This window comes from Acomys russatus, chromosome 16 (genome assembly GCF_903995435.1).
Source record: "Acomys russatus chromosome 16, mAcoRus1.1, whole genome shotgun sequence".
In the NCBI taxonomy this organism is placed as follows: domain Eukaryota; kingdom Metazoa; phylum Chordata; class Mammalia; order Rodentia; family Muridae; genus Acomys; species Acomys russatus.
This window is the reverse complement of record NC_067152.1, coordinates 44,142,037-44,164,799: the sequence shown is the minus strand read 5'-3', so window position 1 is coordinate 44,164,799 and position 22,763 is coordinate 44,142,037. Positions and strand designations below refer to the sequence as shown.

Genomic DNA, 22,763 nt, shown 5'->3' with positions numbered 1-22,763 from the left:
CTCGCGACTCCCCGCCCCCTCGCCCGACCTCAGAGCCAGCTGTCTGGAAAGCCAAAACTAACACCACTTCCTTTCTGCTTAACTCTGCTTTACTCTGTCCCTAAGAAACCTGTGGCATCTGCCTGACTGCGTCCAGAAATGGGAATACACAGGGGCTGTGCTCAGAAACACCCTGTGGCCACAGGACAACACAGCACAGGGTTGTCTGAGGCTGTGTCCACAGAAGGAGCTGGAGGTCCCCCAACATCCTCACAGGCACCCCGCCCAATGATTTCATCTGCCGGCAGCCCTTTACCAAGAGCAGCAGCCAGACCTGGGACCACACGGTCCTCTGGGCTTCCCCGTGGCCAAGGGCATCTTGTCAAAAACCAAAACCAAGAAAGCCAAGGCCAAGGAAGCCAGGGCTGAGGAGAGAGAGAGAGAGAGAGACACTGGGGTCAGCCTGGGGCAGGACTCCAGCGTCCGTGGAATGCAGGGATGGGCAAGTGTGCCGGGCAAGGAGGGCAGCAGTCCACGGAAGCACCACGGGGGGGGGGGGGGGTGTGGAGGGCGGGTGGCCTCTAGGGCTCCGAGGCCGGCTTGACCAGGTAGCCACTGAAGGTGATGTAGGTGTCGAACTCGTCGCTGAAAATGGCGTTCTCACGCTCGCCCTTGAAGAGGCGCACCCACACCTCATCCTTCTCCCGCAGGTCCAGCATCAGGCTCTGACTCTGCATGATGCTCCTGTCGCTCACCTGTGCATACAGGATCACCATCTCCTCCTCGTTCTTCATGATGTGCAGGTACGTCTCCTTCTGGTTCCAAGTGTGCACATTGAGGCTGAAGAAGTAGATGCCCGGCACGTAGCAGTAGAACTTGCCGGTGAACATGTTGAAGTGTTTGTAGAGGTTCACAAACTCTGTGTCAAAGAGCACGGGCTGGAAGTAGTCATTGCTGTGCAAATCTTTCTTTCGGCCCACGGAGAAGGCTGCGTAGTGGTTTTTGCAGGGGTCCCCGGGAGACCCTATGGACCCCTTCTGACCTTTGGGGCCAATATGGCCCCTGGGCCCTGTGGCACCCGCTTTGCCGACTTTCCCCTGGAGGCCTCGGTCACCTCGGTCACCTTTGTCACCTGAGAGAAAACAAGAAGATGTGAGGCCCCAAAAGGAGGCCCAGCCTGCAGCTGGCTCTGAGCAGCAGTTTGACTCCATACCCCAGCCCTGACCTGAGCATCCTCTCTGGTGCCCCTTAGCAGGAGGCTCCCAGGCAAGGGGGGCATTTGGGCTTTCACATCAGTAGAGCTAACGCTTTTGCCATCAAGAGTTGGTCTATTTCCACCCAGAAGGCACACTTTTTCACTTTCTTTCTGGAAAGTCCTGGCAAAGATAAAGGAACATATGGGTTTGTCCACAAGCAACAGGCTCCGTGGCCAGGCCTGGGCTCTCGCTGAATAAATGGACTACAGATGTCAGGACTCAGAGCAGGATCCAGGCTGCCAAGCGTTCCCTGGGGATGTGTGAATTATCTAGCGGGAGGGCACAGCATGTCAGAGAACTGGCTGGGGCATTTCATCAAAACAAAGAACTTAGAGGTCTGCAGGTCCTGTGCAAACAGGGAGGGGGCAGGACTCCCAGAGGCCCCTCTTCATGTACGTGTATGTGTGTGGGGCATGGGCACATGTGTGATATGTGTGTATACACACCCTACAGGCACTTGGAGAGGCCAGAAAAGGGTGTCAGGTGCCCTCTTTTCTCTCTCCACCTTGCCTTTGGATGTAAGGCCTTGCTGCATCTCACTGCTTCAGAAAGCTCTAGAGTGCACGGCCCCAGCCCCTCCCCCTGCTGGTTACAGGGGTTACGGGGTGGGCACACGTGGCTATACCTACCTTTTACGTGGGTGCTAGGGACTTGAACCCAGGTCGTCTTGCTTTCCCAGAAAGTGCTCTTCCCCCACTGAGCCATCTCCCTAGCGTCCTCTAAGACTCCTCTTCCCCTCACAGAAAAGGGTCACAGCTCAAACATCATAAATTCTGCCCTAGGGGCTGGAGAGATGGCTCAGAGGTTAAGAGCACTGACTGCGCCTCCAGAGGTCCTGAGTTCAATTCCCAGCAACCACATGGTGGCTCACAACCATCTATAATTCTGGCTATCAGGGGCACACACAGGCAAAGCACGGTATATGTAATAAGTAAATAAATCCTTTTTTTAAAAAAATCTGCCTTCCTCCAGATGACAGCCACCTCCGGTCTGTCCTGGAGATCCTGTGTTCCCGCTCAGCCCCTCCCAGCACAGTCTCCCTCTCCAACTCTTTAAAGCAGCCGCGGGGGGGGGCGGGGGAGTGGCCCCCAGGCATCTCTGCAGCCTCCTCACCTTTCAGGATGGTGATGTTGATCTGGGGTGGTGGGATCGCCTGGTATACAGGGGTGTTGGGGTCACAGCATCGGTAGCACTGGCTAGGGCTGTAGGTCTCCTGTGTTTCTTTATCCCTGAGGAATAAGCCATCACCAAGAGGATGAGCTGTTTGTGCAAGGAGCTCTCTTCTGCCACTGTGGACCCAGGGCGCGCCTCACCTTGCTCCCCTTCCCCTGGATATGCAAGGCTGTGCTCAGCATAGGCATGGGAGGATTCTCAGATCCCCGCTCAAACTGACAACATCCCCGCCCCCACACACACCATTATCAGTAGTAATATATCCAAAGCAAAGATAACGCAAATGGCGATAACCTCAGGGCTTACGTGGAGACGCCATGCCTTCAAGGACCGGCTCCTTCAGTGTTAAAGGACTGGGCTACCCAGCAACTCATTTGTAAACAGTCTCATTTCATTCACTACATCTTCAGGCGCCTGTGGGCTACAGCGGCCAAGGGACGGTAATGGTTCCATGCCGCCATCTCATGGCCATGTGCTGTATTGCACTTTGCTCTCCGCACAGAGGGAGAAGCCAGCCAGCCCCTCTCTAACCCAGTTCCTGGAGAAGGACCACACCTCTCTCCTAGACTTCGGACTGCCGGAAGTCTCCTGTCCCACCCATTCAACAGGCCCCACAGGCTTCACGCGCCCAGAATCGAAGGCCTCGCAATGACCCTTGGCCTGTGCAACCTGCTGCTCCCAAACGCTTTTACCAGCACATTCTAGCGGCCCAAAATGGATCCTTCTGCTTCCCTGACCTCTCCTCCATATCCAGCAAGTCCTGGGGAGACTGCCCTGGGTTCTTATCATCTCTAATGCACAATATGGACGGGCAGTCCTGGGATTTGTCTCCCCAACAGCAATGTATGCTCTGATGCTACCATCCAGCGTTCCGTATAGTGCACCCTTGACTACCAACCCATCCTGTAGGACCCCCCCCTCTTCCCCACAGAATGAAGCCCGGATGAGGCTCTCCCGCACACTCAGCTACCTCAGGCTTGACACTTCCCATCCTCCACTCCCAGGCGCCAGCTCCCACCACCCCGCACCACCCTCCCATCCTTCATCTCCCTGCACCACCCACCTACGTTTGCCTGCAGCATCCTGCCTTTCCTCCCATACCCAGGAGGACCCTGGTCCAGCACTGTGGGTGCAGCCCTACTTCGGAGCCTGCATTGTATTGTGTGTGTCTGTCTCCCTGAGGCCTTGGAGTTTCTAGAAGCCAAGGTCTGTCCTCCCTTTGTTTCTTCAGGACCCAGGAGATGGCCTGATTGACGGAAGCTGCTTAATGTTTGTTAGGTGAAAACAAAGGACACAAAGAAGAAACAAAAGAATGGGGTTTCTAGGCCCTGAATCCTGCCTGAACCTTGTTTTGTTTTTTTTTTTTAATTTTTAAATTTTTGTTTTGTTTTGTTTTTCGACACAGGGTTTCTCTGTGTAGCCTTGGCTGTCCTGGACTCACTTTGTAGACCAGTCTGGCCTCGAACTCACAGTGATCCTCCTGCCTCTGCCTCCCGAGTGCTGAGATTAAAGGCATGCACCACTACCTACCAGAACCTCGAATATTAAATTGACCCAATTGTGCAGGACAGTGAAGAAACCCAAAGCCAGCATGGAGCCTCGTGAATGTCTCTCAACTTCACAAAAGATCTCCCACAGCCTTATAACCTTTCAAGGGAAACTGATGGCTGGCCTGCCTGGTCTCTCCTCACCAGCACATTCCCTATTGAGAGACTAGGAGTTAGATGGAGCCTGGTAGGGAAATGGATAGAACCAGGGGCCACAATAAAGGTGGCACATTTCCAAGATGGCTTCTTCCTTGACTTCCTGACCTGAGACAAAAGCCTGGCAGCTTAAAAGAAAGAAAGGAAGGAAGGAAGGAAGGAAGGAAGGAAGAAAGAAAGAAAGAAAGAAAGAAAGAAAGAAAGAAAGAAAGCTTTGCATGCTTGCTCTCCCACCAGCAGGCTTGACAAGTGCAAGGCCACGTCAGGACGCGTAACACAACAGTCAACAGGCCAAGCAAGCATCTCGCCTTTCTTCAGACAGATAAATCCTAAGTTGGAAAGTGGGAAATTCCTCAGAGACTTAAAATCCCAGCCCTTGAGAAGAGTCTGGCCTTTCCGGCTTTGCAGCGGGTCTTTTTCTCCCCGTGTGTCTGCTGCACGTGTTTGTTTCCTCACCACCAGTAAACACCTTTCCTCAGCTGCTGCTGCCAGCTGTGGTGTCTGAGATATCTCTGCTGTCACCTGTTGCACTTGAGATTTTTTTTTCCTGGTTTTTGTTTGGTTTTGGTTTTAGTTCTTTATTTTTTTTTTTTTAAGATTTATTTTATGTATATAAGTACTCTATGTGCATGTACACCTGCAGGCCAGAAGAGGGCATCAGATCCCATTATAGATGGTTGTGAGCCTCCATGTCGTTGCTGGGAATTGAACTCTGGACCTCTGGAACAGCAGATGGTGTCCTTAACCTCTGAGCCAGCTCTCCAGCCCTTGTTTTTTAGTTCTTTAACTGGCAGAGAAAATGAATCTTGTTGAGACCCCCGGACTGATCATCATTTTACAAATAAATAAGTTGCTTGAGGCAACTTGTCCCTGCCTCCTGCCTGCCTGCATGCCCAGCCCTGGCACACATTCTCAGAGACCAAGTTAGAAGGCAAAGGCAGCCGGAAGGGCAGAGCGGGTGCCCTTTCATGACAGATGTGAAGTTCTTGCAGATTCGGCTCCCGTGGGGTTGGGATGACATTGAACCGCCATGCCTCAGGTTCAGAGCAGACACTCAAGCCCCTGAGCTCCAGAATCGGCCTCCCTGAGTGAGGACCACTCCTCAGCTCCATCTTTGCCCTTTGCTGCTCAAGGCAACCACATCTGGAATACCCAAACCTCACACACTTGGCCCCTGCCAGCACACCACCGCAGTCCCTCACCCCTTCATACGGTCCTGAGGAGGTGGCACCTCTTCCGTCTCTCCCCACTCCAGCTGTTCCTCCTGAAGACGTGGCACAAGGCTCTGGACTGGGCCCCAGGCGATGGCCAGCAGCAGGCAGCATCCCAGCATGAAGCCCCGTACAGAGGAGCCCATCTTCCTGCCAAAATGCAAGGAGGGGGCATGAGTTAGGACGGGACTCTACGGAGAAACAGCCAACAGTGAGAGAGCTGTTTGCCCAGCTCCACATCACACACACACGCACACGCACACACACGCACACACACACACACGCACACTCCTCCACGGCAGAGGCTGAAAAACTGGACACTGCGGCGTTATCTGCACCCCACTCTCAAGAAGGAGAGCCCATCACCTGCTGGCCCCAAACAACGAGTGGAGAAAACAATCCCAGGTGAGCGCTGGGCAGCTACTAACTCCTCCCTTAATGGGCTGGTGGGCAGAAACTGGCGGCAGCTGTTTTCTGCCACTAGGGGGCGCTGAGCAAGTGTCCATTTGCACTTAATTTAGGGACCGTCGCCCATGTCTCATCTCACAACCCCCCAGCTTTCAAACAAAAGCTTAGGACAGGACCCTCCTTTCCCAAGCCTCTACTTGATCCCACTGCTAGCCAAAGAAAGTGCGGATGTGTGCGTGCTGGGGTTATACTTGCTTAAATTCCTTATTATTATTATGTTGTGTTGTGTGTTATTATTTGTTGTATTATACTATTATTATTTATACCTTATTATATTATTATTACTATTATTATTACTATTATTATTATTACTGTTACTATTATTATTATTATTACTATTATTATTATTATTATTACTATTACTATTATTATTATTACTACTATTATTACTATTACTATTATTATTATTATTACTATTATTATTATTATTATTATTCTGTTTTTTGCGACAGGGTTTCTCTATGTATTTTTAGCTGTCCTGGACTCGCTTTGTAGACCAGGCTGGCCTCAAACTCACAGCGATCCACCTGCCTCTGCCTCCCGAGTGCTGGGATTAAAGGCGTGCGCCACCTTAAATTCTTTACCCCATCTCTCTGTCACCTCTAAGCTCCTGGCCTGGGGCAAGGAGGACCTTCCCCTCTCCCCCTGTGGCTACACACCTTAGTCTGTGGTCCAGCCCTTGGTTTCTCAAACGTACCACTCCTATTAAATGCCAACCTCTAGTTTGGCTGACCAGAGCAGGGCCTCAGGGCTGTGTTTTCAGCAAGCTCCTCTGGTTCTGCCAAGATCTTTAGCTAGCACTTTGCATCCACCTGCTAGCCACACCCCACAATGCTAGCCACACCCCCAAGCCCTGGCACCCACATTCCTGCTCCTTCGCCAGGAGCACCCAGGTCCTGATAAGCCACCAACAGGCCCGGCAGTGGCACCAGGCACCCGGCTGAGATTCTGAGCATCTTTCCAATTAATTCTTTGGCCCAAGTGAGGGAAGGTTAGCTATGCGGACCTGTCCTCATTAATCACTTCTATCCCACCCAGGCCTCATGTGACCCCATGGCCAGTCTTTTCAGGAGACACTGTTCATTCATTCATGTGCCCTTGGTAAATAAGAACAGCAGGGGCTGGGATGACCTCAGTGGTCACCATGCAGGCACAAGGACACCAGTTCCACAAGGACATGGGATCCACACGCTAAATAAAAAAACAAATAAAAGCCAGGTATGGTGGCCTGTGCTTCCGGTCCCAGGATCATGAAACCGGAGACAGGCAGACTCCTGGACTCAGTGAGCCCCAACCCGGTGAGAGGCTCTGGCGCCTGAGGAGCATCTGACTTTGTCCTTCGGTTCCCACACACACTGGTGCCTACACAGAGAAGCGCTCCTGTATACATCTCACACAGTGAGTGAGGAGACAGAGGAGGGGACTGCTGGCCTCGGGCCTACTCCTAGATGCCTGGCTGCACAAGAGCGTGGACAAGCTAAACTCAGGTGACATCCGCCCAAATGGCCCAGGCAAGCCCCCCACCCCAATTCATGCTAGACTCTGTCACGTGTCCTCCCAGACGCCTCTCCAGCCCTGACCTGGGAAAACCTCTGTGGTAAGTTTACGTATCAGGATGTCTCCAGCCACGGAGACTTTTGCTTGGCCCTCAGAACTCTCCCTGTCAGACATGGATGTCCCTGGCCCAGCCCAGCATCCTGCAGCGTCCTGGACTTCACCAGTGCTCAACAAATATTTATCGAGTTAAGTTCTCTTGATCTGTTGGTTTCTCTATTTCTGTATTTCCTGTTTTTTCCCTGGCACCTTCATCCTTATCCGTGTAAGAGTTAAGGTTGCATCAGGCAAAAGGAAGTTTCCCTTTCTTTAAACTTGGGCCTGGTTGGGCTTCTTTTTTCTTTTCTTTTTTTTTAAACTCACTGTGTAATCCAGGTTGGATTCAAACTTTCAATCCTCTTGCTCCAGGCTCCTGAGTGCTAGCACTGTAGGTATGAGATACCACACTAGGTTTAAACTTGACTTTCTATTAATCTGAGTGTGTGTGTGTGTGTGTGTGTATGTGTGTGTAGTGTGTCCATGTATGTTTTGGGGCCATATGAATGAAAACACAGATAAAGCTACCTTTGGGTGTCCTACCTCACGGGTCCTCGGCCTTGACTTAACTGACATCTGAACTAGACAGTCCCCTCAGACCCTGTCCTGTATGTTTGAGGGTGCTTTGTGGGATCCCAGCCTCTACCCCCAAAATGCTGTTAGCATCCTCCTCAGCTTTTAACAACCAAATGGCTACAGACACTGCCCTATGTCTGTCCTCTCAGAGGCAAAATTACTCCCAGGCAGAAACCCGTGCTATGGCCCCGTCCAAGGGTGATGTGTCTCTTCTCAATCATCTAGGAAGGGGGTTTTAAATGTTTGTTAGAAAATGGGGCTCCCAGAGGTAGGCTAAGAATGCAAAATGGGTGGGGTGGCAGGGAACAGCCCCCAAAGTTGATGGCTTGTGCTGATGACGGCAGTGATGTAGGCAGGGCCTCCCACACAGGCACACAGAGCCTCCTTTGCAGATTCAAATCAAGCCAAGGCTGAAATATTACACGCCCCCATCCCTACCCCACCCCACCCCCCGTCAACGCCATCTTATCATTTAACCAAATCCCATGACTAACTTTCCCTCATCACATTAGGGTCATTTTAGTCACTCTTGGGGAAAAAAACAATATTGCCCAACACCTAACCAAATCTGGCCACAGATTACCCCTCTCCATTCCCAGGACAGAGGGATCTTCCTACAAAGGGTGGTGCTTCCTTGAAGTGAGGTCTTCTGGGGGATGTGCTCCACACAGGAAGATGACTCCAGAGAAAGCTAGGACATCCTGACCAAGCAAGTGTCCCGTCCCACCCCACCCCTTGAACCTGCACCCATCTCTTAAGTCTCAAACCCTAGACAAACACAGAGGGCTGAGGTGCCCATTTAACTTATCAAGGCAGATCTGGCTGCCAGGTTCTCCCAGCATCCCTCAGTCCCTACCTGTTACAGGGTATGGCTGGCATACTTCCGCCTGCTACCAAAAACTTCTCCAACCCAGAGGCTGAGCTGCCCTTCCCTACGTAATCCAGCCATTTGGTTACCCAGCCTTTGTCTACTCTCTTAGCCCAGGCTGCCCCTTTTGATGAGCAGCTGCCCTCCCCTCTCCTCTTCCCTTACCCCCATCTCCTCACATGGCTTAGGGTCATGTCCACTTTGGACTCTCCTAGATATCCCTGCCCTCTGGCTCTGCTCTCCCTTATATCTACAGCAAACTTTCTCCTCCACTGTACCTAGGAGCACTCACAACCTTTCTTTCTATTTCTCCGCCCCTCCCATTCCATATGGCCTGTCTCTGGGTTGTACTGCAGTAAGAGTCACAGAAGTCACCCCAGCAGCCCCCATCCCTGTCCCGTGTGAAGGAGAGCTGAGTTCCACGGGAAACTGTTATCTTAATTCTCCCCTCGAGTCCCATGGAGCCTGCAGAACAGAATCCAGCATCCTTCCTTCCTCAGCCTTCCCACCCACTTCCACCCAACCTTCACCCCAGAAAGCAGGAACCCCCTTGGCAGGAGAAGGCCACAGAGAAGTGACTTACAGGGCTTGGAGAAGGGCAGGGCATATGAGGGCACTTCCTCGCTGGCATTTCATCCCTTCCCAGACCTCGTGTCTGGGAAGCAATATTCACCCACAAGCTCATTTCCTTATGTCCCTTTAAAGTCCGCCCTACTGTTCCTGGACCCTCGGTGCCTGTGTGTGTGGACCGTGGCCTCCTGGAGTGTGAGGCCTCCTGAATGGATTTGGCCTTGGTACCCCCCTTCCTCTCCACCCCAACCCCCAGCTTAGTGCCATTGACAAAAGCGTTTTGTAAACACTGTTTTCTTCTTTAATCCTCATCGAGTAAGCAGCTGTTCAGAGAGGCGCGAAGCCTGTAATCTCCTTGAATAGCCAGGAGTCTTGGAAGGAGAGTTGGAACCTCCCTCTCAGCTGGCAATTTAACACAGGCATGGCTTCCGGAATGCTCCAAGATTTGCCCGGCATTGTGCAAGAGCTGGGGAGTATGTGTGTGTGTGTGTGGGGGGGTGTGATTCAGCCATAAATGGAGTCCCTATCTCAACCATATTACAATCCAGGGAGAGAAGCAGACAAGCGCTCAAGACTGAATGACGAGCCATGAGCAGGGAACATTCTAGGCCCTCGCTTTCCCAGTGGTTTTGAAATCCATTAGCATAAAACACAAGAACTAGGTGTGTGTGTGTGTGTGTGTGTGTGTGTGTGTGTGTGTGTGTACTTGCCATCCCAGGATGCACTAGGAGCAGGTAGAAAAAGCCCAGGACTGTGAGTGCTGGAATCTGCCAGCCTCTGCCTCCCGTCACTAGCGTCACTCCTGCAGACCGCCACACAGGCACATTTTGCGTGGACTCTGTGCACCATGAATCTTGTCTTGTCTTCGCACTTTTAATGCAAGAACTTTACCAGCTGCGCTATTGCCCTGCCTGAAAAATCTCAAACCTGAAGTTACTCTGGCCTACTAAGTGAGTGTTAGTTTGCAGGCGATCCCGCTAGCCTACACACCATCACCTGCTGAGGCCAGGTGTGCCCATCGCTGCCAAATAAAGAGGGACTGCCCTGCTGCCCCCCCAGCTCTCTCTGTCCCCTCTCTCCATCTGTCTTTCTCTGCCCTCATGGCTCTGCCCCTATCTCTCTGTCTGCCTGCCTCCATATCCTCTTCTCCAGGCTGTAACCCTCTCTCCTCTCCTCCAAACAAACCTCCTTTATACCAGATCTGTTATGCGGCATAATTTCTCAAAGGTGGTACACCTCGCCCCGGGCCCACCATGGTGCCACCAAATCATCGTTACCTTGAGACTATCTCAAAATGGCTCAGGGTTCAAGTCAGCGCCGGATCACTTGGCCAATGTGCACAAGGCACTGGGTTCTAGTCTCAGAAAGATAATAAAATGAAATCCAAAGTTCTGCTCCCGAGGTGTGCCGGTCACCTCCCACGCTCTGGACGATTGCATGCATGGTGCTATTGCTGCCATATTGGAAAGCACGCACAGAACATGCCCGGCGTGGCTGCCGGCTCCAAGGGGAAACTCTGTTCTAGATTAAAATGAGGCCAGCTGGGGAGGAAGCAGGGGCTACGAGCAAACAGCAGGCCTGGAATCTGGGAATCATTTAGACTCCTTCCTCGCTTGTATCCGGCATATCTAATTCAACAGCAGCCCTCCTTCACAGCCTCAAAGGTCGTTTCTCCTTCCTGCTGCTGGCCCCACCAGATGCTTTCCAGGGGTTCCGGCTACCTCCCAGACAAGGCAAGCATCTTTGTCCAGCATCGCTGGGCCTTGGATACCTCCTTAAAGTTTCACACTCAGGTCCCAGGAAGCCTGGCCTGGATCCCACCACCCTGCGCCTTATGGCTTCAAGCTTTAGGCCACATTGAGCGTAGCAGCGTCAAGCTCTCCTTGTTTGAGCACAGCGTTGGTACCCGCCCACCCTTGCTGCTCTCCTCCTGCCTGCTTTCCACCATCTTCTCAAACACTGGGAAGCCAGGGACGACTCAGCCTCCACTTGACACTGGGTAGAATTGATGCCACTCGCTGAAGGGCACAGAGTACGCCTAAGATCCAACCAAGGAAGAGAAAATGCCACATGGAGGTGCAACGTCCTGGATGCTTTCCAAACATGTGACATTAGCCACCGCCGCCACCCCCCCTCCCACTGTGAGGTCATTGAGCCCTCAGACGCCCAAGCCTGGGATGAGCAAGAGAGTGGTGGAGTGACTTGTCCCAGAAACCCCTTCAATGCATGGTTCCCCTGCAGTGACTCCGAGACTCTGTTTCTTCCCCCAACTGCTTACAGGAGGCAGCTAGGGAGCCGGGACTCCTTATGGGGAGATGGACTCATATGTGGTCCAGGGCCTGCTCCTCCTATACTCACTGCCCTTTCCCTTTTCTATCTTTTCTTGTTTCTGTCTTGGAGAAGGAGGGCTTGCTTTTAAAGGTTTGTGGTTTCGTGGCACACGCCTTTAATCCCAGCACTTAGGAGGCAGAAGCAGGCAGATCGAGATCACTGTGAGTTTGAGGCCAGCCTGACTTACAAAGCAAGTCTAGGACAGCCAAGGATACCCAGAGAAACCCTGTCTCAAGAAACAAACAAACAAACAAAAGTTTTGCGGTTTCCTCTAAAGCCAGGGGTGGAGGAGGTGGGTCCGTGCAGGGCAGCCAGTTTATGGGCAAAGAACTCTGACCTTGGGTGGAAGTGAGGTCTTGTTTGGGGCAAAACCATGAAAGGAAAGACCAGGGACTCCACATCCTAAAGCATCTCTTCCCCTGTGCCCTGTCCAAGGAGAGACTCAATCTGCCCAGGTGCTGCCATGTGGTTGACAGACCTCCAGCCTGGAGGCACCTGAGCAGCCCACAGGGCTCCGTGCATCCTCCAGGAAACAATGATCTCCTTGAGTAGGGCAGCTGTCCTTAGATCACCTCCCAGCTGAGCCCACTCGGGCTGGAAGCTCACCCTGCTTTGAGAACCATCTGAGAGAAAAAAGGCTCCAGGAGCTTGTGCCAGCGCCCCACTCTGCAGGTGGCCGGGCACACTGCCCATTTCATTGGCACCAGCAATGATGCTGCCCCGGGGGCTGACCACTCCCAAGACCAGGGAGGAAAGAACCTAGGGATGCTGTGCCCGGGCTCCATTATGCCCAGCGCAATGCGAGCAGCACAAACTGGTCTTCGTCTGGTTCCCCCAAGCCTGGATATCCCCCAGCACTTCACAGGAACCGCCTGAGGATGCTCTGCAAGAGGGACCGCTGCCCTCTGCCTGGTGGCTCCTGGGTCAGCAATGCAATTCGCTCAGCCATGTGTCAATCTTGCTATTGCCTACTCCAGCCCAGGCTGTTGACACCATACCCACCACGCGGCAGAACCGAGCCCCTCTGCGCGATCCTGAGTGCTTTAGTTTTTGTTGTAATCGTATTGAGAAAAGGTTTTCCGAGCTCCTCTGCGCGGTCCTGAGTGCTTTAGTTTTTGTTGTAATCGTTTTGAGAAAAGGTTTTCACTCTGTAACCCACTTACTATGTAGACTAGATCTCATGGCGACCCTCCTGCCTCAGCCTCCTGAGTGACAGGATGACAGACATAAGAGACCATACCCTGGGCTGGAGAGATGGTTCAGAGGTTAAGAGCACCGACTGCTCTTCCAAAGGTTGTGAGTTCAGTTCCCAGCAACCACATGATGGCTCACAACCATCTATGATGAGATCTGGTGCCCTCTTCAGGCTTGCAGGCAGGATACTGTATACATAATAAATAAATCTTTAAAGAGAGAGAGAAAGAGACCATACACAATGAATGCGAGTGCTTTAAAATATCTACTAGCTGCGACTGGAGAGACTGGCCAGTAGTCAGGAGGGCCTCCTGCTCTCCCAGAGGCCCAAGTTCAGATCCCAGTTCAAGCCCTGTAACTTTAGTTCTATAGAATCTGGCTCTCTCTTCCGGCCTTCAGGACACCCACATTTACACATGTAGCATACACTCATAGAAACATATACATAACATATACATAAGAATGAAAATTAACCAGCCTTTAATCCCAGTACTTGGGGATAGGAGTGGGAGGCAGAGGTAGGCGGATCACTGTGAGTTCAAGGCCAGCCTGGTCTACAAAGGGAGTCTAGGACAGCCAAGGCTACAGAGAGAAACCCTGTCTCAAACAAAACAAAACAAAACAAAAACAATAAATACATAAATAAATAAGTCTTTAAAACACCTGCCAGCTGGGACCATTCCTTCATCTGCACCAGGTTTTGGTCTACCCTGTTTATTGTGTTTATCCTTCCTTATAGGAGAAAAAATTAAAAAGGAAAGAAAGAGGAGCTGGAGAGAGGGCTTGGCAGTTAAGAGCACAGACTGTTTTTCCAAAGGGACCCGGGTTCAGTTCCCAGCAACCACATGGCAGCTCACAACTGTCTGTAACTCCCAGGGGGTCCGACACCCTCACACAGACATATGCAGCCAAAATACCAATATACATAAAAATAAATAAATGAGTGAATGAATGAAAGACAGAAGGAAGATAGGCTCTTATGATATTGTCCAGACTAGCCTTGAATTGTTATGTAGCCCAGGCTAGCCTTGAATTGTTATGTAGCCCAGGCTAGCCTTGAATTCACCATCGTCCTGCTTTGGCCTCCCTGTTGCTGAGCTTACAGGCTTATACCACAGAGCCCGTGGACCTACCCTTCTTGGCCTCCTCACAAGACAGTTGATTTCTCAGCTCTTAGCTCCTTCCTGCCTGTCATGCCTTCAGGTGACACGTCCCCAAACCTGTCCTCTTGCAGCAGTGGTGCAGAGCTCCAGGTCTGTGCTCTGCAGCACACCAGCCCCTCAGGGCTGTTCGAATTAGCTAAGACTAAACACGCACACGCGCGTGTACACACACACACCAAACAAACAAAAAATCCAACTAACTTCAGATGACAGGGCAGGTGACTTCCCACCAGACTAGTCTGCTTGATGGCCCTGCCATGAGACCCTCACCCACCCCCATTAACTCACCCCTCCTCCTGTTGCCACAATCTCGACCTCTTCCTGACAGGCCCCGCCCTGGAGCTGCTGAGACCCATGCTTTTCATGCCCCCTTCCACATCTAAGCCATCATCGATCGTGCTCCGAAAGGTCTCTGCCTGTTGTGTTCTGCACCAAGCCTTCCCTGCCTACCAGCTGTCTCCCACCAATCTCCCAGAGGCACCTTTAAAATATAAACTGGAGGCCTGGGCAGTGGTGGCACACGCCTTTAATCCCAGCACTCAGGAGGCAGAAGCAGGCAGATCACTGTGAGTTCGAGGCCAGCCTGGTCTACAAAGCGAGTCCAGGACAGCCAAGGCTACACAGAGAAACCCTGTCTCGAAAAACCAAAAACCAAACTGGAGCATTACTCTTGACTTCCAGGGTCTCTGGTGACAAGAAAGGAGGTGTTGAAATCCTGAGCATCAGTGTGGACCTTCCCCTCCCCAACCACTTAGCTACCTGTAGCCATTCTAGGCTTTTAGATGGATGACTCTCTTGCTGCCACCGCCACCCCCCAGCAGTGTCTTCAGAAGCAGCCTCCCTAGCACGCTTCCTGGACCCCAACCTGCTCTTGCTGCCCTCCCCCCTCAGCATCTAGTCCTGATGCAGTCCCCAGAAACTATGAACTACTAGAAGACGAGCTGCTTCGTTCCTCTGCCTTCTGGCATGTGGTGTCACTTAAACAGTATTTATTTTTAGTGAGTGTGAGTGTGTATGTGTTTGAGTGTGTGGGCGTGTGTGTGTATGTGCATGTATGTGTGTGCATGTGTGTGTGTTTGTGTGTGTGTGTGTGTGTGTGTGTGTAGGGGTGCTTGTGGAAGCCTGAAGAGGGCACGGAACCCCTTGGGCTAGAGTTACAGATGGTTAGGTGCTGAGAACAGAGCTTGGATCCTCCTCAAGATCAGCAACCATTTAACCATCCCTCCACTCCTACTTGGTGTCATTTTTGCTGCAGTCAATGCCAAGTGTAAAGCCATTGTGTGTCAGATGAGGCATGGTCCGTGAGAGAGTCCCAAGTGCTATTCAGTATGACCTGAGTGCTGAATCTAGCTGAAGTCTGGAGCTAGCCTTTCCCAAACGCTTCCATTCTCTGCACTCAAAAAGCCTCCTGAAAAAACAAAAAACAAAAAAAAGCCTCCTGCATCTAAGGCTGCAGTTCTGCACCAAGGTTACGAACCCCAGAGGCCACCAGGAAGACAGGACAGATAAACGACAACAACCAGTTGGGTGGGAAACCAAGACCATGCTTATGATTAGAGGTAAAGTCAACTATAGGAGAGTATGGGACTGTACTAAACCAGAAAGGCCTAAAGGAGGGAGGACAGGAGAGATGAGGGAGGACAGCAGAGATGAGGGAGGACAGGAGAGATGAGGAGGGAGGACAGGAGAGATGAGGAGGGAGGACAGGAGAGATGAGGAGGGAGGACAGCAGAGATGAAGGAGGGAGGACAGGAGAGATGAGGAGGGAGGACAGGGGAGATGAAGGAGGGAGGACAGGGGAGATGAAGGAGGGAGGACAGGGGAGATGAAGGAGGGAGGACAGGAGAGATGAGGAGGGAGGACAGGAGAGATGAGGAGGGAGGACAGGAGAGATGAGGAGGGAGGACAGGAGAGATGTGGAGGGAGGACAGGGGAGATGAGGAGGGAGGATAGGGGAGATGAAGGAGGGAGGACAAAAGAGATGAAGGAGGGAGGACAGGAGAGATGAAGGAGGGAGGACAGAGATGAAGGAGGGAGGAAAGGAGAGATGAAGGAGGGAGGACAGGAGAGATGAGGAGGGAGGACAGGGGAGATGAAGGAGGGAGGACAGGAGAGATGAGGAGGGAGGACAGGGGAGATGAAGGAGGGAGGACGAAGAGATGAAGGAGGGAGACAGGAGAATGAGAGGGAGGACGGGAAGATGAGGAGGGAGGACCGGGAAGATGAAGGAGGGAGGACAGGAGAGATGAAGGAGGGAGGACAGGAGATGAAGGAGAGGACAGAGAGATGAAGGAGGGAAGACAGGAGAAATGAGGAGGGAGGACCGGGAAGATGAAGGAGGGAGGACAGAAGAGATGAAGGAGGGAAGACAGGAGAAATGAGGAGGGAGGACCAGGAAGATTAAGGAAGGAAGACAGAAGAGATGAAGGAGGGAGGACAGGAGAGATGAAGGAGGGAGGACAGGAGAGATGAAGGAGGGAAGACAGGACAGAAGGAGGAACCTGGTGGGGATGGGGGAGCAAACAGGTAAATTATGTATTGACTCAGATGTTTCTAGAGCCAGGAGGAGGGAGAATGCAGGTTAAAAGTGTGATGTTCCCTCCCCCCACAGCGACCCTGGAGCCCCTCCCCCAAGCAGCTCCCAACAGCCACCATAGCCGCTGACACTTTCCCATGCAGGCTTCTCTGGGCTCCCTCTTTACAACAATCCCATCATTTTCTTCACAGTAAGTACACATTATTTTCCACTTAGAAAAGACAAAATAAGCCCCACCCTGGGGACCAAGAGAGCCTTTTGTTTATTCCAGAGAAGTTGACTATGCATAGGAAAAGTTGACAGGCTGGGAAGGGGGGGAGGCGCTGTGATGCATTTATGGCTAACATGGAGCCACTGGGACACACATGACGTCATCCCTGTCCTCCTCGTGCTGATACACGGGACACACATGACGTCATCCCTGTCCTCCTCGTGCTGATACACGGGACACACATGACGTCATCCCTGTCCTCCTCGTGCTGATGATACACGGGACACACATGACGTCATCCCTGTCCTCCGCGTGCTGATGATACACGGGACACATCCTTTTACTCCTTCATGAGTACGTATGAATGTTGCAACTCCAGCAAGAAGATGCTGACCTCCCCTTGGGCACTGGCAGCCTCCACACAGTGGGCTTCTGTTTGGGGTGCCCAGCTGATTAACTTGCTTAGTGGCAGCTGGAACACCAGCAGCCACCATTTCCCTGACTGCTGAGCACCTACAGAGTGCCAGGCACGTTAGGGGCACCAGGACCCATCACTGCTTCCTCGGTTTGACATTCAGAATTCTTTGTGGTGCCAGCAGGCTGGCACCAAATGCCGGCCCGTAGAGTTTAATTTGTATCTGGGCATAGAGTGGCATCCCAGTGGGAGGTGCCTCATCCCCTCAAATCATTTTTAGGATCTTGCTTTTAACAGAGTGAGAGAGAATAGTGTAATCTCTGAAGAAGGAGAGACATGTGTGCAGGGATGTGGGAATCCCTCTGCCTGTCAGGGCCCCATGGAGGAGCCAACCTGAGTCGTCAGGCAAGATTAAAGCCAAAAGGATTGTTTGGTGTTCAAGGCCAGACTGGGGGTACATAATGAATTCCAGGCTAGACCCACAAACACAGGGAGACCCTGTCAATTGCAACAACAGTAACAGTAAAGGCTGCACGCCTTTAACCCCAGCATTCGGAAGGCAGAGGCAGGCGGATCGCTGTGAGTTCGAGGCCAGCCTGGTCTACAAAGGGAGTCCAGGACAGCCAAGGCTACACAGAGAAACCCTGTCTCAAAAACCCAAAGGGGGAAAAAAGCCACTATGCACGCTGGATTACACGGGCCCTGCATCTCCTTCTCCTAGAGCTCCAGGCCCAGGGAGAGAGATGCTCTGTAAACCACAAGACTCAGGAACTGCATGGCACCCCAAACCTTCCAGATCCTCCCATCCTGCACCAGAAATCAGCTATCAGAGCCCAGCTCAGTATCCTGGCAAAAAGTAAGATATTCTAAAGAAACACTTGGGCCTCTCCCTTTGGCTATTAGACCATTGTGACAGTGGACCCCACAGAATTGGGACCCAGGTATCTCATGCCTGGAGAAGGAAGCAATGACAGGCCAGTGAGAGGCAGGACCACACCTTGACCACCATGCCTTCACCAGCATAGCTTAGCTCTACATACCTCTAGCCCTCTATTTAAACCCAAAGCTCACGTTAGGACCCCAGACAACACTGTGGAGGTCACTGGACCTTCCTGTTCCTCCAACTGTGCCCACCACACTGTAAAGCTGTCTGTATCACTACTGTTTCTGTAATTGGTTTATTGAGTGGCTTCTTGAAGGTTTCTGGAACCCAAGCTCTGAGCCCAACAACCCCAGTAGGAAGAGCCAGCGGTAGTAATGTAAGGGGGAGGGGGCAGGGGCGGGAGATGTTACAGACCCAGCCTAGCTTCTGGCTGCATCTGTGTTAGGCCCACCCATGGTTGGCAGTTTCCCCAGGGTGGGGGTTGAGAGGGAGGTATCTTCTCCTTCCCTGGTACCCTGGGCAGCAGGCAGCCGGTAACCAGATGCCCCTTGAGAGGGAGGAGCCCTAGGATGTGAAGTTCTCGCAGTTTGTGGCCGCAACAGCCAGAAGCATGTCTGGCCCAGCCCTGGGTACCAGGAGCTTGGCTTCTTTGCAGCATCTTCCCTTCCCGTCTCTTCTCCTATCCTTGCTTGCTGCCTCTCTGCTCAATTGTCTCATTTCAAGGGAAATTCCTACAGGGGCCACAGATAACAGTGAGACACAGAAGCCTAGCCAGTGCATGGTGGCCTAGTAGTGTATCTGGGCAGGTGCCCAAGGAAGTGACTGCAAAGGCCTCTGAAGCAGGCTGGGAATGTCCAGTGGACAGTGGTGATGGGGTATCAAGTCCCCTGCCTCTACCCAGCGAGGGCAGGAAGGTTGACCTGGGATGAATACCGGCTAGTACACGAAAAGCTACTGCTGGCAGGGCACCAGCATCACACCACTGCTCCTTAAGCGGGGCCCTGAGATACAGCACCCTTTTAGGCACAGAGACCTTGCCCTGTGTGCAGGCCTGGTCCTCCCCAAACCAAACAGGCCTGCAGGGATTTGGCACCTCCCTTCCTGCCTGGGGAGGAAGGAGAGCCGAGCTGCTTCTGAAGGCCTCCAAGAGTACAGTTGCCACCAGAGGTCCTGCCAGGGCAAGGAACCCAGGGCAGGGCCCTGAGTGTCAGAGCATCAGCAGAGGCATGTGAAACTCTTAGGCTTTCAGCCAACCGCTCCCTGGAAAAGCCAGACCATCTCTTGCACCTCATGAATGAGCCAGGGAGCTGGAAGTGTCCTGTCCAGACAGCCACCACGGGCCACTTGACATCAGTGGAAGGCATGTTTTCAGCGACTAAAACTGGAGAAAATTAAAGTCCCCAGGAGCCACTGCGCACATTTCCAGTATCTCTGGGTCCTTCAAGGCTGCTCCCAAATATCCTTTCCCTCCAGAGGGTGGTGGTCAGCCAGACGCTGCAGCCCACAGCGGTCATCTTCCTGCCCTTCTGGCCTCACACTGTCACTTCACCCTTGAGCCTTAGCCACGCCCAGCCCTAGGAACTGTGACCCACAAAGGGGTCTGACTGGCACCTAAGGATAAGAAACAAGAGGGTGAGGGTGCCCTGAGGCAGAACTCATAGTTTCTGCGAAGTTCTTTTCATGTCTGTCTTGATGGGTGAACTTCAATGCCAGAATATTTGGTTTATGAGTCATGCTAATTATGGGGGCAGGGCAAGGAGCACGCACCAGGAAGAATAACAGAAAGAAGTGTGTTCAGGAAAAAAATTAATGCTGTGCTGGTTGTTCTGAATAGGGAGGTCAGAGCCAGGAATGAGCAGTAAACTGTCCTCACCCTCCAGGACAGGCCTGCCGGTGGGGCCTCCTTAGGCCTCTTGGGACAGCCTGGTCTCCTTGAACCTGGAACAGCTCTTTAGACTTCACAGGGCTGGGGGACTATGCAAGCGTGAGTCTCTAGGAAGTAAACGGGGAACCATTGGAAAGCTCAGTGTCTCCTGCCTGAGCAGGGAATCCGAGCTGAGTGAAGACAGTGTTTAGCTGGGTGCTTCCTCTGTTGGCTGCAGGGCTTCAGGCAGAGCTGTGGGACACCCTGAGCAGCGGAGATCCCTTTGGGTCCCCAGAGGACGCCCTCTGCTTCCCCCTGCAAGTTTCCCTGTCCAGTGAGCACCGTGCAGGGGTCTGGTAGGGACTGCAGATGTCCTCCCACACCGCAACCACACTATAAAAAGCAGTTCCTAAGGACGTCACCCACTCCCAGGGGAATCCCAATGACATTTCTCAGGTTTTTATTGTTTGTTTGTTGTTTGTTATTTTTCTTTTGGCTACTTTGAAACAGCATCTCATCCTGTCTTGTCTCACCTAGGCTGACTGAGAACTCAACTGTCTGATACCTGTCTCAGGACGGCCTCAGAAGGCCTTCCTGCCTCTCAGTCTTGAGCCAACATTCTCAGTGAAAATCAAAGTCGGTGTTTGATTGTTGCTGTTTTCAGTACTGGAGATGCAACTGGGACATTTCACAGGCTAAGCACTACACACACACACACACACACACACATCCTGAACCAGCTCCCTCCCTTTCTTCAGAGAGACAAGGGCAGAGCAGGGAGTGACAACAGTGGGACCTGAAGGACTCCAGCTCTCCAGGGCAGGGAGCAGCCTGGGTGGGTCCAGGGACAGACAGGGTGGGACTCAGATTAACCGGTAAGGATGACATCTACACCTTTAGAGATGCCCAGACACATGAGTTGTAGGTGGACAAGGGCTGTGCAAGGGCCCCGGGGCATCTTGGAGATGGCAGCCCTGGGCGGGGGGGGGGGGGGGGAATAGGGGCATCGGGGCCACTCTTAAAACCATGGGCGGCTTTTACTTCCCAGGAAGGTCCATGGAGAGGGATATTTGTTTTTTCCTGCCCAGGCTGGATGCCCTCCAGGAACAGCAAGGCTGTTAGAAGAGGGGGCCAAAGTCCACACTTCCTGTTCAGTGTTGGGGCTCCAGCCGACCACTGACATACAGGATAGACCTGGATCCCAGCCGGCCCAGGTGACATGGCAGGCAACGGGTGGCACTAGGTGGGGGTAGAAATGCTCTTTCTCCTTTCACACCCTCTAAAAGGCACGAGGGGGGCGGCGAGAGACACCCCACAAAACACCAAAAGAAGGTGTGCACAGGTCCTGTCAGCATCCTATCTGCCAAAAAGCCCGCCCCCTACACACTCCAGGGAGCCCCATCGGCTGCCTCTGGGGCGGGAGCCAGTCTGTGCAGGGGGAATTAGCAAGACCGGCACAACGCTGTCCCCCAAACTTCTGCTCTGTCTGCCCCTTTGCCATAAGCTCCATGTCACATCTCACCCCAGGGAAGGTAACTGTTCAGCTCCACTCTGGCGCCCAGATGAAGCCACGAAGACAGAGCTCAGAGCCCTTCCTGGTCTGTCCAACAGTCAGGCCACCTACCTCCTCTCAGCTGAGCCGGCTGTGACAACTGAGTCCTCCTGCCTCTCAGGGCTCTCAGGGTGCTGTCTCTTAGAGCATCTCACAGGACCTGAGCCTTTTCTAGGCCAGGTCAGAGGGAAGCACAGACGTGTCAAGTCAGGGAGAGAGAGAGAGCCAGAGGGAGGAAAGAGTCCCCCAGGGGGAAACTTAAGGGGGAGGAAGAGGGGGAGGTGCAGGCGGCCGCGACACAACACCTTTATCTCCTTAGCTGCCTCCAAGGTCTCTTTGGCTAGAAACGGAAATGTAGTTTCTCTCAAAAGTAAAGGAAGAGAGGAAGAAAGCGGGGCAAATACAAAGAGCAAACCCCAGCCAGATGTGAGCCGCGGAGGAGCCTAGAACGCTCCTAGCGCTTTTTATCCAAACAGCAGCCTTAGAAGATTAACTGTGTGTGTGCCCGGCTGGCTGGCTGGCTGGCTGGCTCTCCCTCCTTCTGGATTCCCCGGAGAGCTAGCGCAGGCTTGGAGGGGATGAGGATGGACACTTCTGTTTATCTAGAGATCTTTCCAGATGTGGAGGTGGCTGCGAGCCCAGGACAAGGATGCTTCACTCAGGATAGAGAACTGCAGAACGGCTGAGAATCTTAAGGTTTTTGGCGGTAGGGGAGTTGACTTAGGCATGTGGGCAACCCCGAGTCCCAACAGCGGCACCATCCGAGACACGCTTCCCAGCAAGATGCCCATTTATAACCCAGGGACCAAGGGGGTAGGTTTGGCATCCATAATCCTCGTGTAACAAAATGGCAGGTTGTGCGTTTATGCAAGTGTGTATTGGGAAGGGATAGCTCAGTTGCTCAGTTCAGTGTCTTGAGAGGCAAAGGTGAGGAAGCAGCTTCCAGAAGGTTCAGGTCCTCCAGGGAAGCCCTGCAGCACAGTGCCGGGCCAGGTACTCAGCCTCTGCTAGGCAGCTCCGCTCTGGACACTTCTTAATCTCACACACATGCCCTTGTGAGTCTCCTCCCATGGGGATCATGACCCAGGGCTTCTCCAAAGCAGCAGTGCTTCCTAATTCTCCATCCCTAAACACTGAATCAGCCAGTTTGCTCTGGAATCGTATCACAACTCTAAAAAAGACAGAGGATCTGCAGTGAGAAATAAAACTGCCCTGGTAAG

General features: G+C 52.6%; 1 protein-coding gene across 1 annotated transcript; it reads right to left on the bottom strand.

The window, feature by feature from the left end:
• Positions 1 to 552: 552 nt before the first annotated feature.
• C1qtnf1 (C1q and TNF related 1) lies at positions 553 to 22,012 on the bottom strand. The gene is made up of 4 exons (XM_051159158.1): positions 21,616 to 22,012; positions 5,314 to 5,472; positions 2,349 to 2,464; positions 553 to 1,111 (listed from the first exon to the last, which is right to left on the bottom strand). Exons 2-4 carry the CDS (start codon positions 5,466 to 5,468, stop codon positions 561 to 563), a joined length of 822 nt encoding a protein of 273 aa, XP_051015115.1. The 5' UTR covers positions 5,469 to 5,472; positions 21,616 to 22,012; the 3' UTR covers positions 553 to 560.
• Between the last annotated feature and the right edge of the window lie 751 nt (positions 22,013 to 22,763).